This window comes from Mobula birostris, chromosome 12 (assembly GCF_030028105.1).
Source record: "Mobula birostris isolate sMobBir1 chromosome 12, sMobBir1.hap1, whole genome shotgun sequence".
Classification (NCBI taxonomy): domain Eukaryota; kingdom Metazoa; phylum Chordata; class Chondrichthyes; order Myliobatiformes; family Myliobatidae; genus Mobula; species Mobula birostris.
The window spans coordinates 95,812,033-95,838,711 of record NC_092381.1 but is presented as its reverse complement, the minus strand read 5'-3'; the positions used below and the strand labels follow the sequence as shown (position 1 = coordinate 95,838,711).

Here is a 26,679-nt window from a genome sequence, read left to right as displayed (position 1 = left end):
TCTATATTTTGGGATCAGGTTAGATCCTCAGAGATCTTGACTTGGAATTGCTCACTCTCTCCACTTCTGATCCCTCTAGGACGATTGGTTTGCATTCCCTCATCTTGCCCTTCCTGAAGTCCACATTCAGCTCTTTGGTCTTACTGATGCTGAGTGCAAGGTTGTTGCTGTGACACCACTCCACTAGTTGGTATATCTCGCTCCTGTACACCCTGTCACCTCCATCTGAGATTCTACCAACAATGGTTGTATCATCAGCAAATTTATAGATGGTTTAGAAGCTTAATGATTTCTTGGCTATTCTGATTGTACAGAAAGAGCAGAGCTCAGCATGTTGTTTCAGTGCTTCAAACTCTGTTTGGAATAATATTCCTCTCTCCACCAAATATTTGGATCATCCAGAAACTTGAAGGTCATTCTTGTGAGCAGTGGATAGTTTATGGAAATGCAGGCCTGAGTAGTAAATGTGTTTGATTGTTATAGATGTCATCTATTTTGTTGGTAATCAGAAAATACACAAAAACCACTCTGTGGTAACCACGCCTTCACAGCATTGAATGAATGGCATCAAAAGTACATACGACCGATAAGGAGGAACAATTATTAAAATTGGAAATAGAGAGGAACCGAGTTCTGCTGTTCATAGAAACAACCCTTTGTAAATGCATTAAACTTCTGAGTTTAAGGTTATTATGGGAACTCATTTGTATGGCAGGGTGGCTGTAAGTTGGGTGTTTCTAACCCTGCTTTGGCCTGTGATGGAAAGTAATGTCACTACTGCTGTCTGCTAACCAATTGCGCCACACAGTGGCGAGGCCTGGGCTTGTATCTGAATGGCTGCTCCACATTTATAAGGTGCTGTGTGATCTTGTACCCCAATTTGAACAGTCACTTCATGTACTCCCAAAATGAAACTCCCTCATTTGTGCTGTGGAGAGTCAACCCAGCCATTGGCTGCAGGTTCTGGAATTGGATTTGAAACAACAACCTGACAACTAAGGTAGGCATGCATCCAACAAGCTGTACCGAAGCCATTTGGAAGCAGCAATTTACTTCTCTTGTCTGAATTGAGAGGGTTAATTCCTCAAATACTAGAAATGCTCAGCAGGCCAGGCAGCACCTGTAGAGAGACAGACAGTTCTCATTTCAAGTCATTGGAACATGTTTTTAGACATAACTCCTTCTGCTAATAAGTCTGCTTGCACAACCCTGGGCAGCTCTCACCATGTCTTTGTTGATACCAGGCTTTGTGGGAGTATACTGTGAGACCAACATCGATGAGTGTGAAAGCCAGCCGTGCCTCAATAATGGTGTGTGCAAGGACGAGGTGAACAGATTTGCTTGCAAATGCCCACCTGGTGAGTACAAGTTTTCAAGTTCAGCTTACTCTTGTGCTTAAAGTAAGGCAAAGGGATTCTTCTCGGTAACTCAGAGCTAATCAAGAAAGAGAGCCTGAACCCTATTCACCTCAATTACTGAATTCTTCTGGGGTTACATTCTCTCCGGTGGGGATTGGATGATTTGTCCCAATTGCACTTGACCAGTAACTGCTCCAGATAACTTGTGTCACCTGAGTTTTCTTATCAAAATAATGCTGATGCTTCCCACTACTGATGGCAGGTGCATTCGTACTTACATGATTTACCACCACTACATACACGTCACCTTGTGCCACTTTATGTAAAGGTACATAAATCCAGTCTATGTATATAGCAGTTACTTGTACATTGTGCTTTGTAGGATTGTGTTTGTATTTATTGTGTTCTTTATGCTTATTATGTATTTTTATGCTGCATTGGATCTGAAGTAACAATCACTTCGTTCTCTTGTACTGAGGTAGGACAATATACAATCTTAAATGAGAAGTGAATGATAAATAATTGTATCATAACTAAGATGGGGACTGAGATGGCAGTGATGCCCTTTCACACATTCCTATCGAGGTATGTGCCTGTTTATGTAGTCTACAGGCTCGGGTACGTGCAAGAAGCAGCCGGAAGATTGGAAGCAAAAGCTCAGAATATATTCTGGGCAGTGGGGGATGTGGGGTGGCCCCTGGCTGGAAATGATGAATTGTTGTTCTTGGGGAGGTAACCATTTCAGTGATTGGCATCCCAGAATGGGCATGGAGATGGTCGAAAGGCTTGCCACTCAGTGACTTCCCTGAAGGGACTGCAACCCTCCCTGTCCTGGAATTTAAGGCAAGAACATGGTTGGAGGTTTTCCATTAAGCAGAGTGTGGTCACCTGTGTCCTGCCCTCCAGGATGGTGTTCTTTCTTTCGAGCTTTGCTCTTGAATAACCATGTCATTTCTCTGACAGTAACTAGTAATAAATTATTCAGATAGCGGATTTTGTTACTCCTCTGTCAATAGGCCAGAGCCCTTTCGTAACCAGCCTCGTTGACTGACACTGCTGCATATTTTTTAATGAAACCAGCCCATAGTCCTTGTAGCGGCTGACTGCTGCTGACAGGACCTATTCTGATCAGTGTTGTTCGAGAAGGCAGGCAGTGGAGCAGTGGAGCGCTGTCTGCTCTGCATACCAATGGAAAAGCAGCCTCATTGTGGAGAGTGAGGAAAGCTGTAGAGGCCACTTCAGAAGCGCATAATCGGAGTACTGTTTCCCACTGCAGGGCAACAGCATTGGCTGGACTTTTCTTCACTTTGCTACCCACACCCCTCGGGGAAAATAATGTACTCGTCCCAGGATCTCTTGTGTGAGGAAGCAAGTGATCTGTGAGCTCTAAGCTGCTCACTTGTGAATGATAGTGCTCAGCGTTCATGATATTGCAACAGTGGTACATTGGAATGTAGCAGCAATGGGCAAGGGAGAGCTTTCGTTGCAGCTGGGACATGGGGATGGCTAGGCGAGAGAGGAAAAAAGAGGAGAGAAAGTTGTGCAGAGACACAGCATCTATAAAAGATAGGTTGCTGATGACATCAGACTGCAGTAGTCAACTAGGCATGGCTTTTCAACAGGAACTTCAAAAATTGACTGTTTCTTAAAACGTTTTTTCAGACAAGTATTTTGTGGCATCAGTTTGATCATCCTGGTTTTGCAATTAGAATGTTACAGGACTTTGTACACCTCAGATGCTAGAGTCCATGCATTTAAGGTGAGACAGGGAAAGGTTAAAGATATGTGGGGACAGGGTGGTGGGTGCTTGGACTCTGCTGCCACGTACAACAAACTTTTAGACAGGCACATGGACATACAGGGAATGGAGAGGTACCGGTTGTGTGTGGGCAGAAGAGATTTAGCTGAATTTGGCGTTGTGTTTGGTGCGGACACTGGGCAGAAGGGCCTGTTTCTGTGCTGTACTCGTCTCTCTTCCTTGTTCTCAGTAGGTCAGGTGACATCTCCAGAGAGGTCTCGGTCTAATGACCTTGAAAACAAATGTCTGTTAAAAAAAAATACCGGGTTGTGTATTTATAATTCTCCACTCCCCCCCCAAAAAAAACTAATAAGGATTTATGCTTTCTACTGGGTTGTTGGACCATGCAGCTGTTCATGGGATCTTTATTGCTGCCCTTTCTTTCCGCAGCTTTTTATCAGTGTTATTCTATGACCAAAAGGTTTGGTTACAAAACTGAACCATTGCTGCCCAATGTGTGGCTTGGAGCTTCTGTGCTTTGCTATTCATTCATTTGTTATGTGTTTTAATACATTCACTAAAATCAAGATCCCTTATCTGATTGGGCAGAGTGATCAGTGTCTTATAGGAAGCAGAATGTGCAATCTCGGAAGGAATTGGCTGAATTGGTTCATTTTGGGGGCAGGGGGTTATAGCTGTCGTACTTCACAGTATTTTACTAATGAGTTATGCAATAGTGGTTTAGGTTGTATCTAGCAACTTCAATCATACCCTTGTGTTTACAAGGATGATTGTGTGCAGGCGAGTGCATGTTAGCAAAATATATAAGGTACTGTGCAAAAGTCTGTGTCAAAGACTTTTGAGGAAAACCAGGTAATTGCAAAGGGTTCACAAACTTTTTCTTGCAACTGTATTAAGCATCATCCTGTTCCACATGCAGATACATTCATAATTAAAAGTCCTCTGTTTAGTATCTTTCCGATACTTTTTTTAAAAAAAAAATTACTTAGTGCAAAATAAGGTGTTGGAAAGGTGTAATTTTGTTAAACGTTCCCCAGGGTGCTTGGAAACTAGTTAATTAAAAATCTGCTTCCAAGTTCATGATGCGATATATCCTGGCAGTTTATCGAGATATGCGGAGAACACAGGAAGCAGTGCAGTTTTATCTCCTTTCACTTCCCTTGCAGTGAATATTTCCACTCTGGGTGACAAAGAGGAATCTGCATTCCTGTTGGTTGTTGCTCAGTGTACCTGTTTCAGCATATAATTTGAGAAGTTTGCAAAAAGCTAATGAATATTTCCTTGTTTGCGAAGGAAGATCGATGCAATCCTGTGATAATGGCACCTTCCTCTTTGGAAAGTTCTCCCAAGTTCGCGGAGGCTACCGAGCAGTTCTGTTGTTGAGTGCATAAAGCAGCAGGATTGCAAAGCACACTTGGCTGTTGCCAGGCAGCTGGTCACTCTCTATGCCAGTTCAACCACAGGCAGGTGCTTGTGCAATTCACCTTGGTTCTTTGTCTCCCACTGTGGGCCACGTTTTGTCTGACAGTGGATTCCCCTCACACTCCAGCAAGACTGAAAACCCCTTTGCACCTATTCTGAGCCAAAGCATAACTTTGAGTGTAACTTTACAGTCTTTGGGAGAGGAGTGAGACATTGCATGTGCGGGGTAGGGTCAGGAGTATGGGGTAACAGAAAAGAAGAATGTGAAACAGATGAATTTCGCACTTCATTCATCCCAATCCCCCTCATCTATTGCCTCACAGATATAGTCATAGAAAAACTACAGCACAGAAAGAGGACTTTCAGCCCATCTATTCCATGCCAAACCATTTAAACTGCCTAGTCCCATTGGCATGCACCTGGACCATAGCCCTCCATACCCCTACCATCCACGTACCTATCCAAACTTAACCGCTGAAATTGAATCCACCACTTGTTCTGGCAGCTCTTAACCTCTCAACCATCTGAGTGAAGAAGTTTCACCTCATGTTCCCCTTAAATATCTCACCTTTTACCCTTAACCCATGACTTCTAGTTGTAGTCTGACCCAACCTCAGTAGGAAAAGCCTGCTTGCATCTGCCCTATCTATACCTCTCATAATTTTGTATATCTCTATCAAATCTCCTTTCAATCATCTCTGATCCAAGAAATAGACCTAACTTATTCAATCTTTCTTTAAAACTGGCAGAATCATTGTACATTTTCTCTGTACTCTTTCATTCTTATTTATATCTTTCCTGTAGGTAGGTGGCCAAAACTGTACACAATACTCCAAATTGGGCCTTATAAATGCCTTGTACAACTCCAACATAACATCCCAACTCCTGTACTCAGTACTTTGAACTCCGAAGGCCAATGTGCCAAAAGCTTTCTTTACGACCCTATATGAACCAAGAGTAAGTACTTAACCACTGGCAATGATAGTCCTCCCTTAAACTCGGTTGCTCTGATCAACACACACTTCCAGAAGAAGATGGCAGCAGGTTGAAAGCAAGAAGTGATAAGGAAGCCCTGGCTTTTTGGGAGAAGATTGTTGGCTATTGACTCAGCCAAACCTGACTGCTCCAAACATATCCACCAGATCCTCCCACCTCAGCCCCACACCCAAACTTTGCTTTACATTTGTCGTTTCATACTCACTGAGGTCAAATATAGTCAATGTTGTACATACTAAGCAGGAGGAACAGCAGGAGCGTACTACTCATTCTCTGAAAAGCTACTTTGTTGTTCAATAAGATTATGACTGAGTTGGGATAAGTACTGAAGCACTTGTGGGAAATGTGCTCAGATGTTTCCCATGTTTTTGTTGTCAAACGTGCTCTTCACTCTGCAGACTTTAATCCACGGTTAGGTTCCTTTCAACGTGCACTGCCTATCTACTGATGTGTTATAGGAGCTGGATCCTATCCAAAGTATGGGTATGTTGTAGTGCTGTCTTCCAACTTCATCTGATGATAGGACAAGGAGGGCTGGGGAATGGTGCTCGTAGAGATTCATTTAAGGACATTTATCATCCGTGGCAAGGAATAATCAACTTGTTCCTGCTGATTGTCACTCAGCCAACTATGAATTCCTGGCAAGGTTGTAGAGGCAACATATGCAAAGTATTTTTTTTAATAAAATTCCTTTTTAAATATTTTGTTTTGTGCAACAAATGCAAATTAAGTGGCATTTTTTAGATGCAACTGAACTAGAATGTTCAGCTCTGAAATAGGATGAAAAAATTATTTTGACCTTGTATTGCACTGCTGTGTCTTCCAAGCCAGCTGGTATGACCACCCCAGCTGCCCAACTCTACTTTATCCAATATTATCTTGATAATTTATTTGCTTCAACTGCTCCTTGGGGTAGTGAATTCCATGTTGCAATGTTTCTGGGTAAAGTAGCTTCTCAATTGCCCTTTCGACAAGAAGGGCCACCAAACATTTCCAACCTTGGACTCTTCCCAAAACTGGAAACATTATTTATCCTTCTTGTTATCAAATCCTTAATAATTTATTGTATTCTTTCAGAAAATGTGGCTGTTACTGGAAAGTCAGCAACTGATGCTCAGCTCTAATTGTCCTTGAAGGCAGAAGTTGGCTGCTTGCTCTAAGCAGTACACTCAGTGCTGTTAGGGTGGGAGCTTGGGTAAGAACTTGGACCTGGCAACAATAAAGGAACAGTGATATATTTCCCATTATATGCTGACAACCACATTCCCTGAAAAGATTTCAATAACTAGTGAATTGGATTAAGTTAGATGGAGAGATGATTGCAATTGTCGAGAAGTTTAAAAGGTGTTAGAACTGTATGACGCTGGATAATCCAACGTATCTGTTTTTTTTTTATTATTGTTAAACTCTATTACAGAGATGTGGTATAATTGAGACTCTCTTCGCCATTTCAAGGTCTGGAGGATGAACCAGATCAGTAACCTTCCTTCCTTCACAGAAGGACTTCACAAAATGAACCAGTTACAAAATTTTATGAGAATTAGTTTGTTTCAAAGTCAATGTTTAAAAACCAGTTTTTTAAAAAAAAATCAGGATGTATTTATTTAAGAATTTAAATGAAATATTTCAATTTGAGCTTGTTTTGGAACTCTCTATCCTGGTTTCTTTGTTACTTGTTCATAAGTGTCACTGTTCCCTTAAAGGCCTTTTGAAGTTTTCTGTGCCCTTGTTCACTTTTCTGAGTGTGCCTGTGTGTGCATTTGCTTCAGGTTTTGCTGGGAATATGTGCCAGATCGATATTGATGAGTGTGCCAGCACACCCTGCCAGCATGGAGCCAAATGTATTGATCGCCCAAATGCGTTTGAGTGCGAGTGCAGTGAAGGTAAAGCAAATTAGTTTGTAAATAAATGGAATTGAGACTAAATATTCTCTGAAGTGGTTGAAATCTTGCACTCCAAGAATGTTTTATTACTCAATCTGCCAAGTCGTTTCCACCCCCCCCCCTTTTTTTTTTCCCCTGCTTCCAACTATCACATTCCTTTTTGTTTTCTCCACCTGGGGGAGCAAAGTACCCAGGCAAGCATCAGGTATTTAATGACCAAATTTTGAGAGTTCTGTGATCAGACAGCTTCTGAGTTGTCTAACTTGCAGGTTCTGACTAAACTGGAATTTCTGTTCTGCTGCAGGAATAGATTTCTCTTGCACTACAGTTGTGCTTTCAGGCAATTGATAATTAATGTTACCTCCCAGTACACTTCAGCATTAGATTACTTGTCCTTGAGACATATCTGAATTAAAATAATTTTCCCACACTTGGGTTTAACTGTTTGAATGCCAGACTCATAAACCCACAAAGGTTTAGCCAACCACTTGCTAACCATTGCTTTGACCACATGCAAAGCCATGGTGAGACTGCATTGATACTTGCAGCTCCCAAGGTAAACCTTTGCAGCAATGATTTTGCAGGCTTGCTAACTCTGGCAGAACATTTGGCAAGGTGATGTGCTTTCATCACTAGCCTAAAGACAAAGTAATTTGGCATGGCAATTTGTTGCTCATCCAAGAGACTTTCTCCAGCTCTGGGAAACTTTAGGTAGAATTTTAACTTGTACAAGGCAATGGTGAGGCCAAAGTTGGAGTATTGTGTACAGTTTTGGTCACCAAATTATGGGAAAGATGTCAACAAAATAGAGTACAGAGAAGGTTTACTAGAATGTTACCTAGATTTCATCACCTAAGTTACAGAGAAAGGTTGAACAAGTTGGGTCTTTATTCTTTGGAACGTAGAAGGTGAGGGGGGACTTGATAGAGGTATTTAAAATTACGAGGGGGATTGATAGAGTTGACATGGATAGGCTTTTTCCACCGAGAGTGGGGGAGATTCAAACAAGAGGACAAGAGTTGAGAGTTAAAGGGCAAAAGTTTAGGGGCAACATGAGGGGGAATTTCTTTACTCAGAGAATGGTAGCTGTGTGGAATGAGCTTCCAGCAGAAGTGGTTGAGGCAGGTTTGATGTCGTCGTTTAAAGTTAAATTGGATAGCTATATGGACAGGAAAGGAATGAAGGGTTATGGGCTGAGTGCAGGTTGGTGGGACTAGGTGAGAGTAAGAGTTTGGCATGGACTAGAAGGGCCGAGATGGCCTGTTTCCATGCTGTAATTGTTATATTAAAGCATGGCATGGATAAATTGTAGAAACATTTTTTTGTTTAAATAATATTTTGGAAAGAGCCACAGCAGACAACAGCATTTTCCTGAGAATTCCACTCTTTTCTTTTTTTGCCCTCCCAAATGGATGCCAGGCTTTACAGGGACTAAGTGCGAGATCAACGAAAATGATTGCAATCCGGACCCCTGCCACTATGGGACGTGTGAGGATGGGATCGCTGGGTATACGTGCATCTGCACACCTGGCTACAAGGGGCCGATCTGCAGTGAACAGATTGATGAGTGCCAGAGTCAGCCATGCCAGAATGGAGGCACTTGCCAAGACCGTGTGAATGACTACAAGTGTCGATGCCCGGTTGGCACCTCAGGCAAGTACCTGTGGTTAAAGAGACTGTCTTGTCAAGGACAGGGCAATCGCTCTGTAAGTTGGCAATTATCTGCTGGTGGTTAATGCCGCACCACACCCCATACTACTTCAATTTGCTGCTTTTTGGTGAACTGGTATTAATTTATCACAGATTGGTAGGTGAACTGTTTCCATCCTTTTGGTGGATATGCTCACAATTCGATGGAAAGATGCAATAAATATTGCATTACCCCTATTGATATTAAAACACTCCTACAGTGCTCAGTTGGGTGGTGGAGTGTAAGATGCTTCTTCCCTCCGCTAGCTTACAGTTCATTTTTGGGCAAAGTGTAGCACCTATTTGGCCCCTGATCAGGGTCACCTGAAGCCGTGGGATCAGGTGGTGGATAGTTGTATGAGCAGCTGGTGCACATCACAAGTTGTGGTTATAGAATTTACTGTATTGGTAGCACAGTTGACAGGTTTGCCTTGTGAGGAGAGATTGAGTAGAGTGGGATTAAATTCTTTTAAGAGTTTAAAAGAATGAGAAGAGCCCTTAAGCTTACAATATTCTGAAAAGGTTTGATAGGTTAGATTGAATTGGTTTCTTGTTGCTTGTACTGAGATGTCGTGAAAAGCCTGTCTTGCAGACTGTTTATGCAGTTCATGGTGCATCGAGGTAAAACAATAACAATGCAGAATGAGGTGTAACAGCTCCAGAGAAAGTACAGTGCAGGTAGAAAACAAGAAGCAGGTGGAATATGCTTCTTCTGACTGAGGAGTCTAGGACTGCTAGCATGGGTTCACAGTAAGGGTTAATACATTTCGTAATTAGTTGAGGAAGAATTCTTCATTCAAGGTGCTGGTTCTTTGGGATTATTTCCCATGATGGACTTGCTGCTCAGTTGTTGCATTCATTTAAAGTAGGGATTAATAGATTTCTGAGCATCGGGGATATGGACTGGAAAACGATGGTGAGGGAAGTGATCAGTGACGACCTTCAACGGCAGAGCAGACTTAAAGGACTGGATTACTTACTCCATTTTATTATGTTATTTATCTCATCGAGGTGGCGGGTTCAACGTAGAATGCTTTGTCCAAGGGGCAACCAAATGCTAATACACTCAATGTGGAATGGAAGCCATCAATTTCAGGGTTCCATTTCTTTTGCTGCCTTCACCACTGGTACGTCCCTATCAAGGCCAGAGTTCGTGAACCAATTTTGGGTGCACTTGTTTGCTTCTTCATGATCCGTGCTGAGCTCTAGATGTGGTCAGAGCCAGAACAGTGATTAATTGATGGACAGGAAGAAACGAGACAATTAAGTTCTCAGCCTCCTGTTCTGCATGTGCTGACTTCTGCTTCTATCAATCATAGAATTAGGAACTTTCGAAAGCTGGAAGTATTGCAGCAAATTTTAGCTGTGTGGCTTAATGTGCATAGAAAGCATTTGTTTACATTGTTTTACTGTGGATAGAAAATAGTTTATTTAATGTGTTACCACAGTAACCATGCTATTTTGTTGGATTCTTGGATCTCCTCAGACCCACAGGAACTTGTATGAGTTGAAAATTATCATACTTCTCTGCACCATTTGATGTTGCTGTTCTCCTGTGATGCATTTCACAGGCATTAAATGAACATTTTTGTTTGAACAACCCTGCAGGTGTTAATTGTGACATCAACTATGATGACTGTGCCAGTAACCCATGTGACTATGGAATCTGTCGAGATGGTATCAATCGGTACGATTGTGTCTGCAGTCCCGGGTATTCAGGTAAGACCTTGTTCCAACATCCTCTTTTCTAATTTGCATTCAGTCTGGCACAGATTGCTGTTATTTTCCATAATTTAAGACAAAGTCTCAGCATTACTGGGAACAGTTCCTCCAAAAAATTAGAAATAATACAAGCATTCTGTGATCACATACAGAACACCTGCCCCTACATCACCTACCTTGCCTCCATTTAAGGCCCTGAGCAGTCCTTCCAGGTGAGATAGTTTTCCACAAGTGAATCGATTGGTGTCATTTATTGCATCTGGTGCTCCCAATACAACCTCCTGTGCATAGTGAGGCCCAATGCAGATGGAGGATCACTTTGTCCAGCACCTTCATTCCATCTACCAAACCAGCTGAGATCACCTGATTGCCACCTATTTTAATTCAACTTCCCATTTCCCATAGCAGTGTGGAATTTTAAGCCACACTGCTCAGCAACTCCCAATTTGACCCTAATCTAATCACAGGACAATTTACAGTGACCAATTAACCTACCAGCTGGTATGGCTTTGGACTGTGGGAGGAAACCAGAGCACTAGGAGAAAACCCACGCATTCTATGGGGAAGATGTACGGATTCTGTACAGAGGACGCCAGGATTGAACTCGTAAACTCTGACACCCTGGGCTGTAATAGTGTCATGCTAACTGCTGCGCTACCATGGCTCAACTGCAAGTTGGCTCAAGAGGCAGATCTGAGGAATAGCACCTCACATTCTGCTTTGGTACAAACATTGATTTCTCTAACTTTTGGGAACAGTTCCCCTCTGTCCCTTTTATTCCCTATCCAACTGGCCTCCATTACCCCATCCTTCCCCAGCCGTACTCTCTTGATCTGCCCATTCCAGACTCTGGCTCATTCTTTGCCTCCTTCCCTTTATTCCATAGTCCACTGTCCTCTCCCCTCAGATTCCTTCTTCAGCCCTTTACTTTCAATTATCACCTTCCAGCATCTCACATCATTCCTACTCATTCCCCCCCACTTCCTCACACCTGCATCCACCTACCACCAGCTCTTGCTCCACTCCCTCCCCCCCACCTTTATACACCGGTGTATCTCCCCTCTTTCTTTCCAGTCCAGAGGAAGTGCCTCGACCTAAAGTGTCACCTGTCCATTTTTCCCCGTAGATATTGCTTTCTGTGATCCTCCAGAATTCCAGCTTTGCATTCTCTTGTGTATCAATTATATGATCATGTTGTGCTGAAGCTAAATATAAGGGGATAAATATTAGCCAGAGTATTAAGAGGTGTTCTGCTTTCTGACATAGTCTGCAAGTACCCCAGTGTCTCCTCAGAGTACTGGTAGGCCTTGCTTCACTGTGTAATTGAGTCATAGAGCACCAAAAGAGGCCTTGGCCCAACTGGCCCATGCCAACCAAGATTCCAATCCATCTAGTCCCACTTACCTGCATTTGCCCCATATCCCTCTCAAGCCTTGCTATCCACGTACCTGTTCAAGTATCCTTTTGCTGCCGGAGGAAGGTGTCTGCGTGTGACAGTCACTCTCCCTTGATGCTGCCAGAGCAAAATTTAATCAGTGCAGTTTGTGGACTCTAATTCACCGTGTGATGTTTTTCTGGTGGCTCCTCTTTTGTTGCTAGTTTGGCAATTTTGAATCATGTCAGTCTGCAGATAAGGAACACTGATCCGAACTGAAATATGCCTTTTGATTTTGTGCTTTATATTCTGTCTTTTTCATTTTTTTCGTTGTTGTTTGCGTGATTTTTTTGTGTGTGTGTGGAGGGTTGGTGCTTTATTTCCTTTGAAAAGGTTCCATGGTTCTTTGTTTTGTTGACTGTGGGGAAGATGAATCTCAGGGTTACATGCTGCATACGTACTTTGATAATAAACGTACTTTGAACCTTTTGAAATGTTGTTAATGTACCTGCCTCAACCACTTCTTCTGACAGCATATTGCATAGATACATAGACCGACCACCCACTGGGTGAAAAGGTTGCTCCTCAGTCTCTCCCCTCTCCCCTCTTACCTCAAGCCTTTGACCACTTGTTCTTGATTCTCCAACCCTGAGAAAAAGATGGTGTGCATTCACCATCTCTAGACCCCTCGTGATTTCATACACCTCTACAAGATCACCCTACCCTGCAATGAATGCAGTCCCGGCCATTTCAACCTCTCACCATAACTCAGTCACTCTAGTCCCAGAAACATTCTTGTAAATCTCCTCTGCATTCTTCGCACCTTAATGGCATCTTTTCTATAGGAAAGTGACCAAAACCGAACAGATTACTCTTAAGTGCCACCTCACCGATGCCTTGTACAACTCTGAGTGCAATTTTGAATATTCCATTCAGTATAGTAAATTTGGGGCCATTTCATTCTGTTTGTCACAAGCCACTTTGGGCACCAGGTGTGTGGGTTTGGCATATTGGCACTCAAAGCACTTGGCTCTTCAAAGTGTTTTTAAGGTTGCTTTTTAATGAGTTAGCCTAAGTGAAAATCAGCCTTGCAGTCCCATGGGATGGGATGGTGTGCCAGCTGGTTTGTATAGAGCAAGGTGGCGCAGCCAGTCGGTGTCACAAGCCAGTTATGTGTTGGTGAGGTGTAAATATTGACCGTGTTCCCAGGAAACAAGCGCTTTCACGTTTGAAGCACCTTCAATTATTCCAAAAGACTGAGGTTTGGTAAGATACTGAAAGGCTTTTATTCGCTGTACAATATGACCTCCACAGTGAGTGTCTGCCCCCGGACTGAGGGGGAGGGGCAAGGCGAACACCTTTATACAGGACTCTGTGGGAGGAACCACAGGGGCAGTCAGCAGAGGGGTGTGTCCAGACAGGTAACTGAGTTACAACATATATACATGGTTTACCACAACGTTGTGCCAGCTTCATCTGAGGCTTCAGTGCAGCAAACGATTGAGAAGGCAGCACGTGAAAACAGCAGAGTTCCCCTGCTTCTCTGAAGGAGTGTCGGTCTGTTTCCTGGATGGGGTGACTCAGAAATGATCGTGCTACCACTCAGCCAGGTGGAGGGGTCAAAGGAAATGAAAATGAAATGGTTTTCGTTGCCCAGATCTTTCAACAGAATAAAAATTAGATTTTAGGCATGTAGGAAAATACGTAGTACATATTTCATTAAACTGGTGTAAGGGAGTTATTAGATTCCAGGGGAGCAATTCCATCTGTCCAATTACCCCCTCTTTTTATTCCCCTGTACCCCTGTAATTTGTTGTCTCTCACATGCCCATCATTGATCGTGTGGATAGACAGAGGCTTTTCCTCAGGGCTGAAATGGTTGCCACAAGAGGACACAGGTTTATGGTGCTGGGGAGCAGGTACAGAGGAGATGTCAGGGGTAAGTTTTTTACTCAGAGAGTGGTGAGTGCGTGGAATGGGCTGCCGACAACGGTGGTGGAGGCGGATACCATAGGGTCTTTTAAGAGACTTTTAGATAGGTACATGGAGCTTAGTAAAATAGAGGGCTATAGGTAAGCCTAGTAATTTCTAAGGTAGGGACATGCTCGGCACAACTCTGTGGGCCGAAGGGCCTGTATTGTGCTGTAGGTTTTCTATGTTTCTAACCCTCCTTTGATTCACTTTTTCACTTGCCTTGGGAGATAATTCATTTTTTTCATTTGCTGCCTTGGGGAGTAATTCATTTTTCCCACTTGCTGCCTTGGCGGGGGCGGGGGGGTGTAATTTACAGTGGCCATTTAACATGCCAGCATATCTTTAGGAGGTGGGAGGAAACCAGAGGGCTCAGGGACAAGGAGAAACTAGTCACAAGGAGAACATGCAGACTCCACACAAACAGCACGGGAGGTTAGGGTTAAACCCAGGTTGTTGGAGCTGTGAGACAATAGCTCTCCTCACAGCATCACTGCCACATGGAGCACTTGCCCCAAATTCAGCACCAGAAATACTCGACTCCTGAGAATGATGGCACCCAGAGACTGGATGATAAAAAAAATAGGTTTCACTGACTCATTCCCTTCCCCTCTTTATTTCACAAATGACTCCTTTAGATTCTGGCAGGCCTGTGTTTTCCCTCATTCTAAGATCCTTTCATGAATTTTGGGATTGATTCCATATTTAAGTATTGTTGCACAGTTGGAGTTTAAACCCCTCCCTTTTGATCGGACAAGATGATGGATTCATGATGGTCATCATGCTGATGGTCTGCAAATCTTTCAGCCTGCCCTTGTGACTGTAAATCTGAGTGACTGAATTTTGGCAGTGCCATGATTGTAATGATTTTATTCATTTTGTGTGCTGTGTTTAATAAATACAGAATCGTCTGCATCCATTTATAGCTGTGACTAATACCTCAGAAATCATGCTGTCAAATTATAATTCCTCTAGTGATTTCTCTTTGTTCTGTTGGTGATAGATAACTAGGCTGCAATCAATGGGCTCAGTGTTTAAAGAGATAGGGAGGGTGGGGCTGAAATAAGAGCTCTTTAGTGGAATGAAATCATAAACCAATTCATAAAAGAATAGGTTTGCAATTTCATTCTTTAAAGCTCACAGGAATCTTCACCGACAGTCTAGGTGAAGCCAACAGGTGCTGAGACCCTAGGCCTGTCCATCAAGCTTACAAAAAAATTCATGGCTCCACCCCATAAACTGGAGACTAGCCACTGGGTATGCTCTTACTCCTGGGTCACTTCAACAGGCCTTAGTTATTTTGCAATAATTGATCTTTTTGGTTTCCTTAACTGAAAATGTTCACTGTCAACTGACAGGCTAATACTTGGTCCGGTGAAAAGTTTACTTTGAATTGTTTATTTTTGTAATGTTGAGTCACGCCAACCTACCCCTCCTCATACACTGAGTGAGGGAATGTGACCTGAAACCAAAAAAAAAAATCCTGAATTGTGTTTGCATTCATGTTTGCATTTTTTGTGTTCTTGCTTGCAGGACCCATGTGCAACATTGACATAGATGAGTGTGCCTCCAACCCGTGTCAAAATGGTGGTACATGCGTTGATGAGATCAACCGCTTTGTTTGCCGCTGCCCGGAAGGATATCATGATCCCTATTGTAAATCAGAAGTGGACGAGTGCAAGAGTGGTCCTTGTATTCATGGAACGTGTGTAGATGATGTCAACAGGTCAGTTCTAGTAACACTGCCTTCCGCGGCTCCTTCTGTCTCCCCTTCATGCGACTTGCAACCTATTTACAGTTCATGCTGCTAATTAAGATTTGTATAAAGGGGGCGAGAGAGTGGTTGCAATGGAGGCAGAAGCAAAACCTTGGGGCCACAGTTAATTTTTATCTTGAATATTATTTTCATTTTTACAGTTACCTGTATGGTTGTGAAACCAACTGGGCAGGAGTCTGAATGCCACCTGCAGATAGTTGTCTGTTTATCCTATGTGGATGTGGGATACAGGCAGAGTTTGGTTTGCCTATGGTGATTGGCTTGCTGGGTGAGACAAACTTGCCTGAATGTGTTTTTTTTTGAAAGTTTGTTCCAGCTTGATTTATTGCATTGAGAGAAGATGCATGGAGAATTCAATATTTTGAAACCATAAACTAAATTACCAATATGAATCATTGTGAGGACATAATTGGAATGTAATTCTTCTCTGTGCGGTCAGTACTTGAAGCCAAAGAATAGGTGCAAAAAGGTCATTTCCATTTGGATATGGTGAACCCAGCATTTTCTGTTTGTTTGTTGCTTGCATGTGTTTGTTTGATTTTAATGTGGAATTATTTGTTTTTAATGCATTAAGATTAAACAATGCTTGATGCATGTGTTGTGTTTTGAATGTTAAATCTTCCTATGAAAGTAATTGGAAAGAGTTAACACAGTCAATGAAGGCGAACTTCAAGGCAGCAGATTTATCTTTGAGCTCCCTTTAAACTGATGGATCTCTTCATAACAATGACCTTATTGAGTAATCCTTTTGAGTTATCAACTATTTTTGTAAAGTAAAATTTACAGCACCAGTTTCCACAAAGGCATGCCATAGTGCCCAGGTAATCTTCAGGATATTGGTAGCTGAGAAAATTGGTAGCCAACTGTTCTCGAAATAGTTCCATTGGAACCTTTTGTAGACCAGGTGTCAAATTCCTCATCTCAGAGGTGGTATATTGAGCAGTGCATTGACCCCAAGCACTCCGCTAGACTATCATCCTGGGTTCATTGCATGGACTTCAGTGCAGATAACTTATTTTTTGAAATTACTTTTGGATTTACAGGGCTATGTTTCTTGGCATGATTTTCAAACAAGGAATGCTTCCAGTTAATACTCGCCTTGCACCGTTACCATTTTTGTTTTTGCAGTTACCGGTGTGAGTGTCATGCTGGCTGGGCTGGAGTCAACTGCGACGTGGACAAGAATGAGTGCGAATCAAATCCCTGTCAACAGGGAGGAACCTGTGAGGACCTAGTCAATGGCTACAAGTGCTTGTGTGTGAAAGGATTTAAAGGTAAGAGAGAAGCACTGAAGCTTTGAATTGGTGGAGGCGACTAATTATGTGGGTCTGTCCAAAGCCAAGCTTTAAACTGTTGATTCTGAGGACACAAAAATATGCCTGCATCATTCTGGTGTTTATTCAGCCCAATCACCTGTCAACTCCTTCAAAGACCCACTGAAGTTTCAGGTTTCCTTGTGGGTTTCTGGGTACTAGAAAGCTACTATTATAAAACTTTACAATTTAACTTCTTGTCATTAAGCAATATTCAAAGTAGGGATAAATTCAAATTATAAATTCTGACCCTTATCAATATTTTCATGTACTTTAAGCAGTTTTAAATGTTAATGTGTACGTTATGTCATGTCTTACAATAAATGAATGTCCAAGCCATGTAAAATGCTGCTTTGAAAGAATTATTGGGACCTGTAGCATTTGAAGGGTCACTTGCTGCATGACATTGGGAAGGAATTGCAGGATACGAAGCCAGTGTGGGACATGGGTCTGCAGTGAAAAACCATTTCCAACTTTGCCACCAATTGGTAGTCATGTTGGTCACAGCCCTGCAGAAAACAATGAAATGGAAGGGAAATGTGACACGGGGCAAAGAGTTGTTTTATAACTGGTGTCAGAACCTGAATTCCTTTTTCTGAAGTCTGCAAGGGCTTTGCTAGCACCCGAAATAACGGGGAGAAAATAATATTTTCTTTTCTCACCCTTCTGAAACTTGAGGCTCCGACTGCCAAATCAACATAAATGAGTGTGCATCGAACCCCTGCCTGAACAAAGGAGTCTGTGTGGATAAAGTGAACGGATACCAGTGTGTGTGTTCTCTCCCATATACTGGTAAGAGTTTATAAAGACATACTATGGTGTGCACTGTTGCTGCTGTGTTTCACAGGTATTGCACTGCAAAACAGTGCATTGTATCATCAGTGAATTTGAAACAGGACGGGGTTGACCTAAGCTCATTGAAATAGATGTAAAACATGCTTTAAGTAGAGGTACATGCTGATGGGTTTGGGTATCTGTTTCAGAAATCAGCCCAGCCTCCTTCCAGAGGTGTACGGCATGTCAAGTAGTCCGCACCTTCTTGCCTAATTAACCTGCAAGCCCCATAAGTGTATATTTTCCACATTTACCATTCTTAAGCTCTTGGATCATTTTTATTAGTTTGGCTCATGTGAACTAAAACCAGTTCTATAAATCCCCAGCAATCTTTTCCGGGTGTAAGTATGAGATTCATTCTTCCAGCACTGCCATTAGATACCCTTTGGGGAGGGCAGAGTGAGAACTAGTGCACCAGTGCAGCATTTTTGTCTCTGGTTAGCAGTGGCCAAGAAGGACAAAGTTAGGCGTAATTATATTCAGATAACCTTATGTTTCCCAAAATGAACATTGATCTCGAGGTGATTGGGTGATGAGGTTGCATGTAATAGAAGAAAGCATGTGGGAAATGCTAGGGAAATCTGCCTAGTTTCACTCTGGGCCTTTGTACAGTGGTGTGCAAGGCAACAGGAGCTGAGGAACAAGCTCAGTGATGATGCCTCTTGCATTTCTGAATTTGTGACCGGGAGGTAAGACCCATGGTATCTCCTTGCTTCCCTGCTTGCCTACTGGCGCTGCCCACTGTGTCAGCTCTGTTCTTCTGTAACAGCTGGCGTTGGGTGCTTTAGCACAAACTGTGGGCACTGCTTCACCTGCTCAGACTATTTGCACAACTCTCAGTCCCAGGGTATCTCCGACTTTTTTTTTGGCAATACTCAAATCAGCAATTGTTACTAACCAGTGAATAGTGCAATGGGATCTTCATACCTGAGGAATTGGTCAACTCCTTGCTCTAACATCTCATTCTTGTTGTTAAGCCTAGTCTAAGTCCGGAGTGCTTGCCAGAATGTCTGGGACTGGAATCCACTCATTGAGATGAGGCTCGGTTGGTTGCATTGTGCTTGACACTATGGTGCAAGGATTTAGACTTGTGCTAGCCTTAAAATGTTTAATCTCACATTTTGTGCATTTCTGCTTTAATCCTTGCAGACTGCTCAATCTAATGTTCACTCCACATAATCTTGAATCTCCCCCTCAAGCCGCTATCTAAAATCCTTTGTAAAAATATTTTTTTATCGTGCTTCATTATTGTAGGAGGTCACTCTGTGGGTGATGGGTTTAGTCTGGTGTAGTGATGGGAAAGACAATGAAGGCCGTTCTCAAGCATTCTCAAAGTACAGATAACAGTTGTTTTTAAAGTACTGGTACATGCCTTGCTGTAATATTGGCTTGTGTTATGACTGAATTATTTTGTTTTCAATTTTTGAGTTGTACAGATCTCCGAAAAGTTTCTGATGGTATTGTCTTTTGTGGGTATATCTGTTATTTTACTGGTTTATTGCTGTTTTTCCAACCCAGGTGAAGTGGAAGAGTGGAGATTGTAGTATTAGATCTTTTAATGTTCTTCATTTCTTTCTCCTTGCCATCAGTACTCTCGACCATTCACATTCATCAGCCCTCTGCCAAGGCTGCAGGACTTTGATTGTAAACTGAATCATGGTAGTCTTATATCAGAATTCCACAGCACAGATAAGGGCCCATCCTGTCTCTGCTGATGTTTAGAAAGAGCTCGCCAATTAACATGCCACAAACTAATTAGGCCACTCTGGCCTTAAAGGCATGTATTAATATTGTGCTGACCTGATAAACCTCTATTTGGTATTCCCGGCTGTGACTTTTATCCCCTTGCTTATCAATACCTGTCCACCCCTGCCTTAAGTATATTCAAAGACTGTTTTTACAGCCTTTGAATTTAGTCCCACTTTGCTCTCCTTTCCCGTAGACTGCAATTTTACCATTTAGTTTAAGTGCTATCTATTGCTCTCTAGAAAACATTCAGAACCAGGAAGTGCTTTCTTTCTTTCAACAACAAAAATCATCTCCCTTTTGTTTCTTTTGCAAAGGATGTTAAATCTTTATCCTGTGGTTATCAATCCTCATTTTGCAGTGCATTTTTCTTCTTATTCCAACAATTTTGAAGACTTCTGTTAACTTTCTCTTTGCCCTTCTCTATGTTAAAGCAAACACTCCTTGCAAGACTTCAGATGTCCTGATATTTGAATGTGCATGTCTACTGACATCACTGTAGGTGCTGATATTGCAACCAGTTATACTTTACCTGGTTCTTATGTATTTTCACCTTCCCTTCCCACCTCCTCAGGCAAGGATTGTGAATTTATTCTGGCTCCATGCTCCTCACAGCCGTGTGAAAATGGTGGTGTGTGCAGCGAAACAGAAGACTATGAGAATTTTGTGTGCACTTGCACAGCGAGTTGGCAAGGTGAGATTTCATACAGATTTTAAGTAATCCCAGCCCATTCAACAGCTGAGATGGTTATATGAAATCATGACTACCTTGACCTCGACTCACTTAACTTAAGAAAGAAGATGCTAGCCAGGGAGAGTACACACACGTTTATCAGACAGTTTTCCAGGTGGGTAGGAGAGAGAGTGAGGGTGGAAGGAGTCACCTGGGTTTATATTCATGAATGATTCGAAGAGATGCCGAATGGGAGATGATATTCTTATGGGGCTAGAGAGACTGAATATGAGGAGGAGGTCTTTCTTTGCCTGGGTTATTGTCAGGAAAAGGGGGGTGACAGTGTCAGGTTACAGGGCAAGACAGTTCGGCCTGGAATAAGCAAAATTGCATTCACTCAGCAGATGGTTAACCCATGGAACTCACTAGGTTATGGAGGTCACGACGCTGAAGGTGTCCAAAAAGCGTCAATAGCATGGGGAGAGATTGGGAGAGTCACTACTGAGGTAGATGATCAGCTGTGATCATATGCGATGGCAGAGTAGATTTGAAGGAATGAATGGACTATTTGTCCTCCTGTTTTCTGTCGATGTATATCCGTTCATATGCTGTTACACTCCCAATCATCAAAAATATTTCACTGTAATGAAACCTCAGTTTGTCCACTAAGCCTTGCCTTGATGTGTTAATTAATGAGGTTTGGATGATGCTGGCAAGGCCAATTATTTTCAGTCGGACAAGTTGGTGTGTAATATTTGAATGTACACAGTATATGAAACAAGGTAGATGAGTCTATAGTACAGTTGGAAATGGAGAGATTGAAATTCTTTGAGGAAATTATAAGCGGGATAGACAAAGGAGAGTGAGTAGATGTTGTTCACTTGAATTTTCAGAAGGCCACTCAAGTACTACTCATGAATGTCACAGTATGGTTGAGGTTAGCGAGACACTATTACAGTTCAAAGTTCAATCCCAGCATCCTCTGTGAGGAGTCGGAATGTCCTCTCCGTGGAACGTGTGTGTTTTCTCTGGGTACTCGGGTTTCTTCCCACAGTCCACAGATCTACCAGGTAGATTAATTGGTCATTGCAAATTGTCCCCTGATTAGGTTGGGTTAAATCAGAGTTGCCAGGGGTTGTGGGCAGTGCTGCTCGAAAGGCCATACTGTATCTCAAAATAAAAAATAAAATAAAGATGAGGCTGCTGAACAAGATAGGAGCCCGTGGTATCACAGGGAAGGTACAAGCATGTGTACAAGCTTGGCTGACTGGCAGAAGGCTGAGAGTTGGAATAAAGGAGACCTTTTCTGGTTAGCTACGAGTGGCAAGTGGTGTTCCTCAAGAGTTGGTTTTGAATCTGATACTTTTCACATAATATGTTAATGATCTGGATGGCAGAATTAATGGCTTTGTGGCCAGGTTTGCAAAAGAAGGAGAAGATGTATATAGTATTGAGGAAGCATAGAGTCTACAGAAGAAAAGATTGGAAGAATGGGCAAAGAAGTGGCAGATGAAATGCAGTGTGCAAAAGAAGAAATAAAGGCATGGACTATTTTCTAGATGAGGAGAGAATTGAGAAATCAGAGATTTCAATAGGTATATTTAATGTCAGAGAAATGTATACAATTTACATCCTGAAAGTGACTTGGGAGTCCTCGTGCAGGGTTCACTAAGGGTTAACTTGCAGGCTGAGTTAGTAGTAAGGAAGGTGAATGTAATGTTAGTATTCGTTTTGAGACACCAAGAATATTACAATAAGGTTGTAATGCTGAGGCTTTATAAAGCTTTGGTCAGACCACATATGCAGTATAGTGAGCAGTTTTAGTCCCCATATCTAAGGAAGGATATACTGGTGTTGGTTAGGGTTCAGAAGTTTATGAGAATAATACCAGGAATAAAAGGGTTAATATGAGGAGCATCTGATAATCCTGGCCCTGTGCTCGCTGGAGTTTAGAAGGATGAAGGGAGATCTCATTGAGACCTACGGAATATTGAAAGGCCTGGAGAGAGTGAACATGGAGAAGAATTTCCAGTCCTGGGAGGGTCTTGGGCCAGAGGGCACAGTCTCAGAATTAAAGGACGTCTCTTTAGAACGGAGATGAGGAGTTTCTTTAGTCAGCGGATGGTGGTGAATCTGTGGAATTCATTGCCACAACGGCTGTGGAGGCCAAGTCATTGGGTATACTTAATGTGGAGTTTGGTATTTCTTGATTAGCAAGCATGTCAAACAAAGGTTAAGGGGAGAAGGCAGGCGAATGAGGCTGAAAGGGAATTGAATTGACTTTATTTCTTACGTCCTTCACATGCGTAAGGAGTAAAAATCTTTACGTTATGTCTTCTAAATGTGCAAGAATATGTCAACCATGATAAATGGGTTGAATGCCCTAACTCTGCTCCTATGCCATGTCTAACTACTGCTACTTGTTGTGTTCTTGCACTTTTGTGCTCTTAAGTTTTGGGAAATTTCATTAATCATTTTATTTCAGTAACTACCACGATAAAAGAGTTCAACCTATTATTATGTGGGCATCTGGCCTCTGAGCTTCATCTTCCTGTAGAGTGGAGTTGTTTTAGTGGGTATTGAATTTGTAAAGTCCCTACTTAGTACATTGGGTGACTCTAATTCATATTTCACTTGCAGGTCGGAGATGTTCAGTGGATGTCGATGAGTGTGTTGCTGATCCCTGTAAAAATGGTGGTGCTTGTCAAAATACTCCTGGGAGCTATAAGTGTCAGTGCCTACCTGGCTATGCTGGAGTGAACTGTGAGACAAACATCAATGATTGTACCCCTAGTAAGTCGATTAATAGTGCAATGACATTTATAAGTTTCTCTTTAAATGTAAAGCTTGCTTTTCTGTTAGTCCTGCACAATCACAGCCTAAAAGGCTTTCCATCTTGTGAGGTACACATTGAAATGCAGTCATGGTTCGCTTGTTCATTATGTGTATGTCATATGACATGGGCAGTCATGATCTTTCCATGACCATGATTGTTCTTGGCAAATTTTTTCTACAGAAATGGTTTGCCTTCGCCTTATGGGCAGTGATTTTACAAGACAGGTGACCCCAGTCATTATCAATACACATTAGCGATTGCTTGGTGTCAGTGGTCACATAACCAGGGCTTGTGATATGCACCAGCTGCTCTTACGATCATCCACCACCTGCTCCTGTGGCTTCATGTGACCCTAATCAGGGACTGAGCAAGCGCTACACCTTTCTCAGAGTGTGACCTGCAGGGAAGCAGAGGGAAGGAGAGCCTCGCACCTCCTTTGGTAGAGATGTGTCTCTACCCGCCACCCACACTTTTCAATCTGGAGCACAAGCACAGCCAGTTTCACACCCAGCAGTCTTGGGAAGCAGCAGTTGTGACTGAGCCATGATTTCTGTTCCAAAAAAATGTTATTTCCTTAGTAAAGCTTCATTTATATTGCACCATGGGTACCTGGTTAATCATTAAAATGTGATCCTGTGATTGCATAGATCCGTGCCAGAATGGAGGTTCCTGTATCGATGGCATCAACGCATTCTCGTGCAACTGTGTGTTGGGGTTCACTGGCAACAAATGCCAGCAGGAAATCAATGAATGCTTCAGCAGTCCTTGCTTGAATGGCGGCAACTGCTCTGACTACGTCAACAGTTACGTCTGCACCTGCCCGCAAGGTTTCAATGGGATTCACTGTGAAAACAACATGCCCGACTGCACAGAGAGGTAAGGGAATGGATGGTTTTGGTTTACGTTGTGCCTTCACAGCCAGTGGCACATCCTTTGAAGTATGGTCATCTTCAGAACATTGGGAATAGAGCAGCCATCTTACATTGCAAAATCCCACAGACTGCACCCTGTTTAGTTGGAGCACCACGTGAAGGGAGTTATTGTGACTGAATCTAGTGATCAAGCAGAACAACAGGAAAGCACTTTTAACTAAATAGGTCTTTCTGTTTAAAGTATTTGTCATTCAGAGCATTAGAATGCCTGTTTCATTGCAATGGGAGCCCTGCCTGATTCTGAAAGCATTGCTGAAGATACATTTACTCAGTAAATTGGGTAACAAGAGATGTGTTAGCCTGTTGGTTGCTGAAGATACATTTACTCAGTAAATTGGGTAACAAGAGATGTGTTAGCCTGTTGGTTTTCTGTGTCATTCTGTAAATTCATGGATGAGCTGTCTTTGATCCATGTGACTAGCTTTTAATCAAAACCTCTTTTTTAAATGCCACTGATCTTATTTTCATTTTAGCCAAGCACCCACGGTCTTTCAATAGTTGTTCATCATGGTGGGAAGGAAAGAAGAGCATCAAATGCTAATAGAAGTACAATCTATTAGAAATTGCCACCTCATATCAAAAATAAGTGACATATTAGGAAAGAGTGGGGTGAGCTTACCCTGCAGGACACTAGGTGAGAGTAGGGAGAGAGGGAGGAAGGAGGATATGAAGCAAACGATGCTCAGAAGATGAAACTGGGTGGTGGGTGGGCAGGGATGAATGTGATTAAGTTTGAGGCTGAGAGAGGGGATTCCCACACATTATTGCTGCATTCACTTTTGCTATTAATCACCATCAGCACACATAAATAAGCTGAAGTTAGCTCTAGGCAGTACAGCCAGTCACTAATCCTCAAAAGCAGCTTTAAGAAGTTGGGAAAAGGAGAGACAGAACTTTATTGTCTTTAAAGAGTGTTTTCTCTGCCCCCTCCCCTCCCCCCACCCCAAGTTTGCAAAGGGGACCCGGGGGAAGTGACAGGCGGGTGAGAAGAAGTGAAAGTCAGAGTGGGGGAGTGCAGCATTTTAAGAAAGGTTTCCCCTTCTAAGTGGTTGAGTTAGAAGGGGGAAACTTGGTAATCTTTATGGAGAGGTGATCAATGTTGTGGAATGGTGGCTTTCTGTGGTTGGGTAATGGCTCTTCTGAGGGCATTCATTATTGAGTAGATTGGAATCATCTTGACTCCAGCAGATGTGATTTGTCTTGCACTGTCTTGTCAGCTGAACTAAGTGGACTGGTTTTATCTCGACAGCTCTTGCTTCAACGATGGGACCTGTATCGATGGTATCAACTCGTACACGTGTCACTGCCAGCCAGGCTTCACCGGCTCCAACTGCCAGTTTGACATCAATGAATGTGACTCTGAGCCATGTCAAAATGGTGGCATCTGCATCGATGGGTTGGGCAGTTACCGCTGCTCCTGTCCCTCTGGCTACTCGGGCAAGAACTGCCAGGTAAGGTGTGATACAGCAAGGAGCCCTTGGAGCAGTTACGCTGCCAAACTCAGAAGGCAGCTGCGTCATGTCTGTTTTAGCAAGGACGGGACCATTTTGTGTGAGGTAACTCCACTAATTTTTGCAATAGGTCTCGGGTGCTGTCTCCATAAGACACACGAGTAGAATCAGGCCCATCGAGTCTGCTCCACCATTCAATCATAGCTGATCCTTTTCTCTTCTCCTCAGCCCTAGTTCCCGGCCTTCTCCCCGTAACCCTTGATGCCATGTTCAATCAAGAACCTATCAATCTCTGCCTTAAATACACCCAACGACCTGGCCTCCACAGCTGCATGTAGCAACAAATTCCACAAATTCACCACCCTTTGGCTAAAGAAATTTCTCCCCATCTCTGTTTTGAAAGTGCACCCCTCTATCCTGAGGCTGTGTCCTCTTGTCCTGGGCTCTCCCACCATGGGAAATATCCTTTCTACATCCCCTCTGTCTCAGCCTTTCAACATTCAAAAGGTTTCAATGAGATACCCCCTCATCCTTCTGAATTCCAGCGAGTGTAGGCCCACCCTCTGGAGTTTACAGGTCTGCTGGTGCTCTGGTTTCCTCCCACATCCCAAAGGTCAGGACTGGGAGGTTACTTGGTCGAGTGTGGAATCTGGGGATGGTCATGAATGGAGATGGTCAACATGGGCTCAGTGGGTCAGGAGACTCTTTTGATTCTGCATCTTTCAAGGACCCCTGTAAATCTGGATGTTATTATCTTCAAATCAGTACTGTGCAAAAGTCTTAGGCACAGATATAGCGCTATGATGCCTAAGACTTTTACACAGACTTTTGTACTGTATTTGTCAACATGAAGCAGAGAGCAAATTTGTAAATCTGGCAGGAACAAAGGTTATTGGGAATGGCGAGGGTGGAGTGCTACAGGAGGGTTATGGGACAAGTAGC

At 42.8% G+C, this 26,679-nt stretch overlaps 1 protein-coding gene across 1 annotated transcript in view; it reads left to right on the top strand.

Moving 5' to 3' along the window:
* Nucleotides 1-26,679, top strand: part of LOC140206132 (uncharacterized) — a 189,587-nt gene that overhangs the window by 124,025 nt on the left and 38,883 nt on the right. Inside the window, exons 9-19 of the mRNA XM_072274341.1 lie at nucleotides 1,245-1,358; nucleotides 7,305-7,418; nucleotides 8,838-9,071; nucleotides 10,716-10,826; nucleotides 15,709-15,901; nucleotides 17,081-17,226; nucleotides 17,944-18,057; nucleotides 20,420-20,539; nucleotides 23,159-23,311; nucleotides 24,002-24,230; nucleotides 25,536-25,737. Coding sequence (XP_072130442.1) covers nucleotides 1,245-1,358; nucleotides 7,305-7,418; nucleotides 8,838-9,071; nucleotides 10,716-10,826; nucleotides 15,709-15,901; nucleotides 17,081-17,226; nucleotides 17,944-18,057; nucleotides 20,420-20,539; nucleotides 23,159-23,311; nucleotides 24,002-24,230; nucleotides 25,536-25,737 — 1,730 coding nt within the window. The remainder of the gene's footprint in view (nucleotides 1-1,244; nucleotides 1,359-7,304; nucleotides 7,419-8,837; nucleotides 9,072-10,715; nucleotides 10,827-15,708; nucleotides 15,902-17,080; nucleotides 17,227-17,943; nucleotides 18,058-20,419; nucleotides 20,540-23,158; nucleotides 23,312-24,001; nucleotides 24,231-25,535; nucleotides 25,738-26,679) is intronic.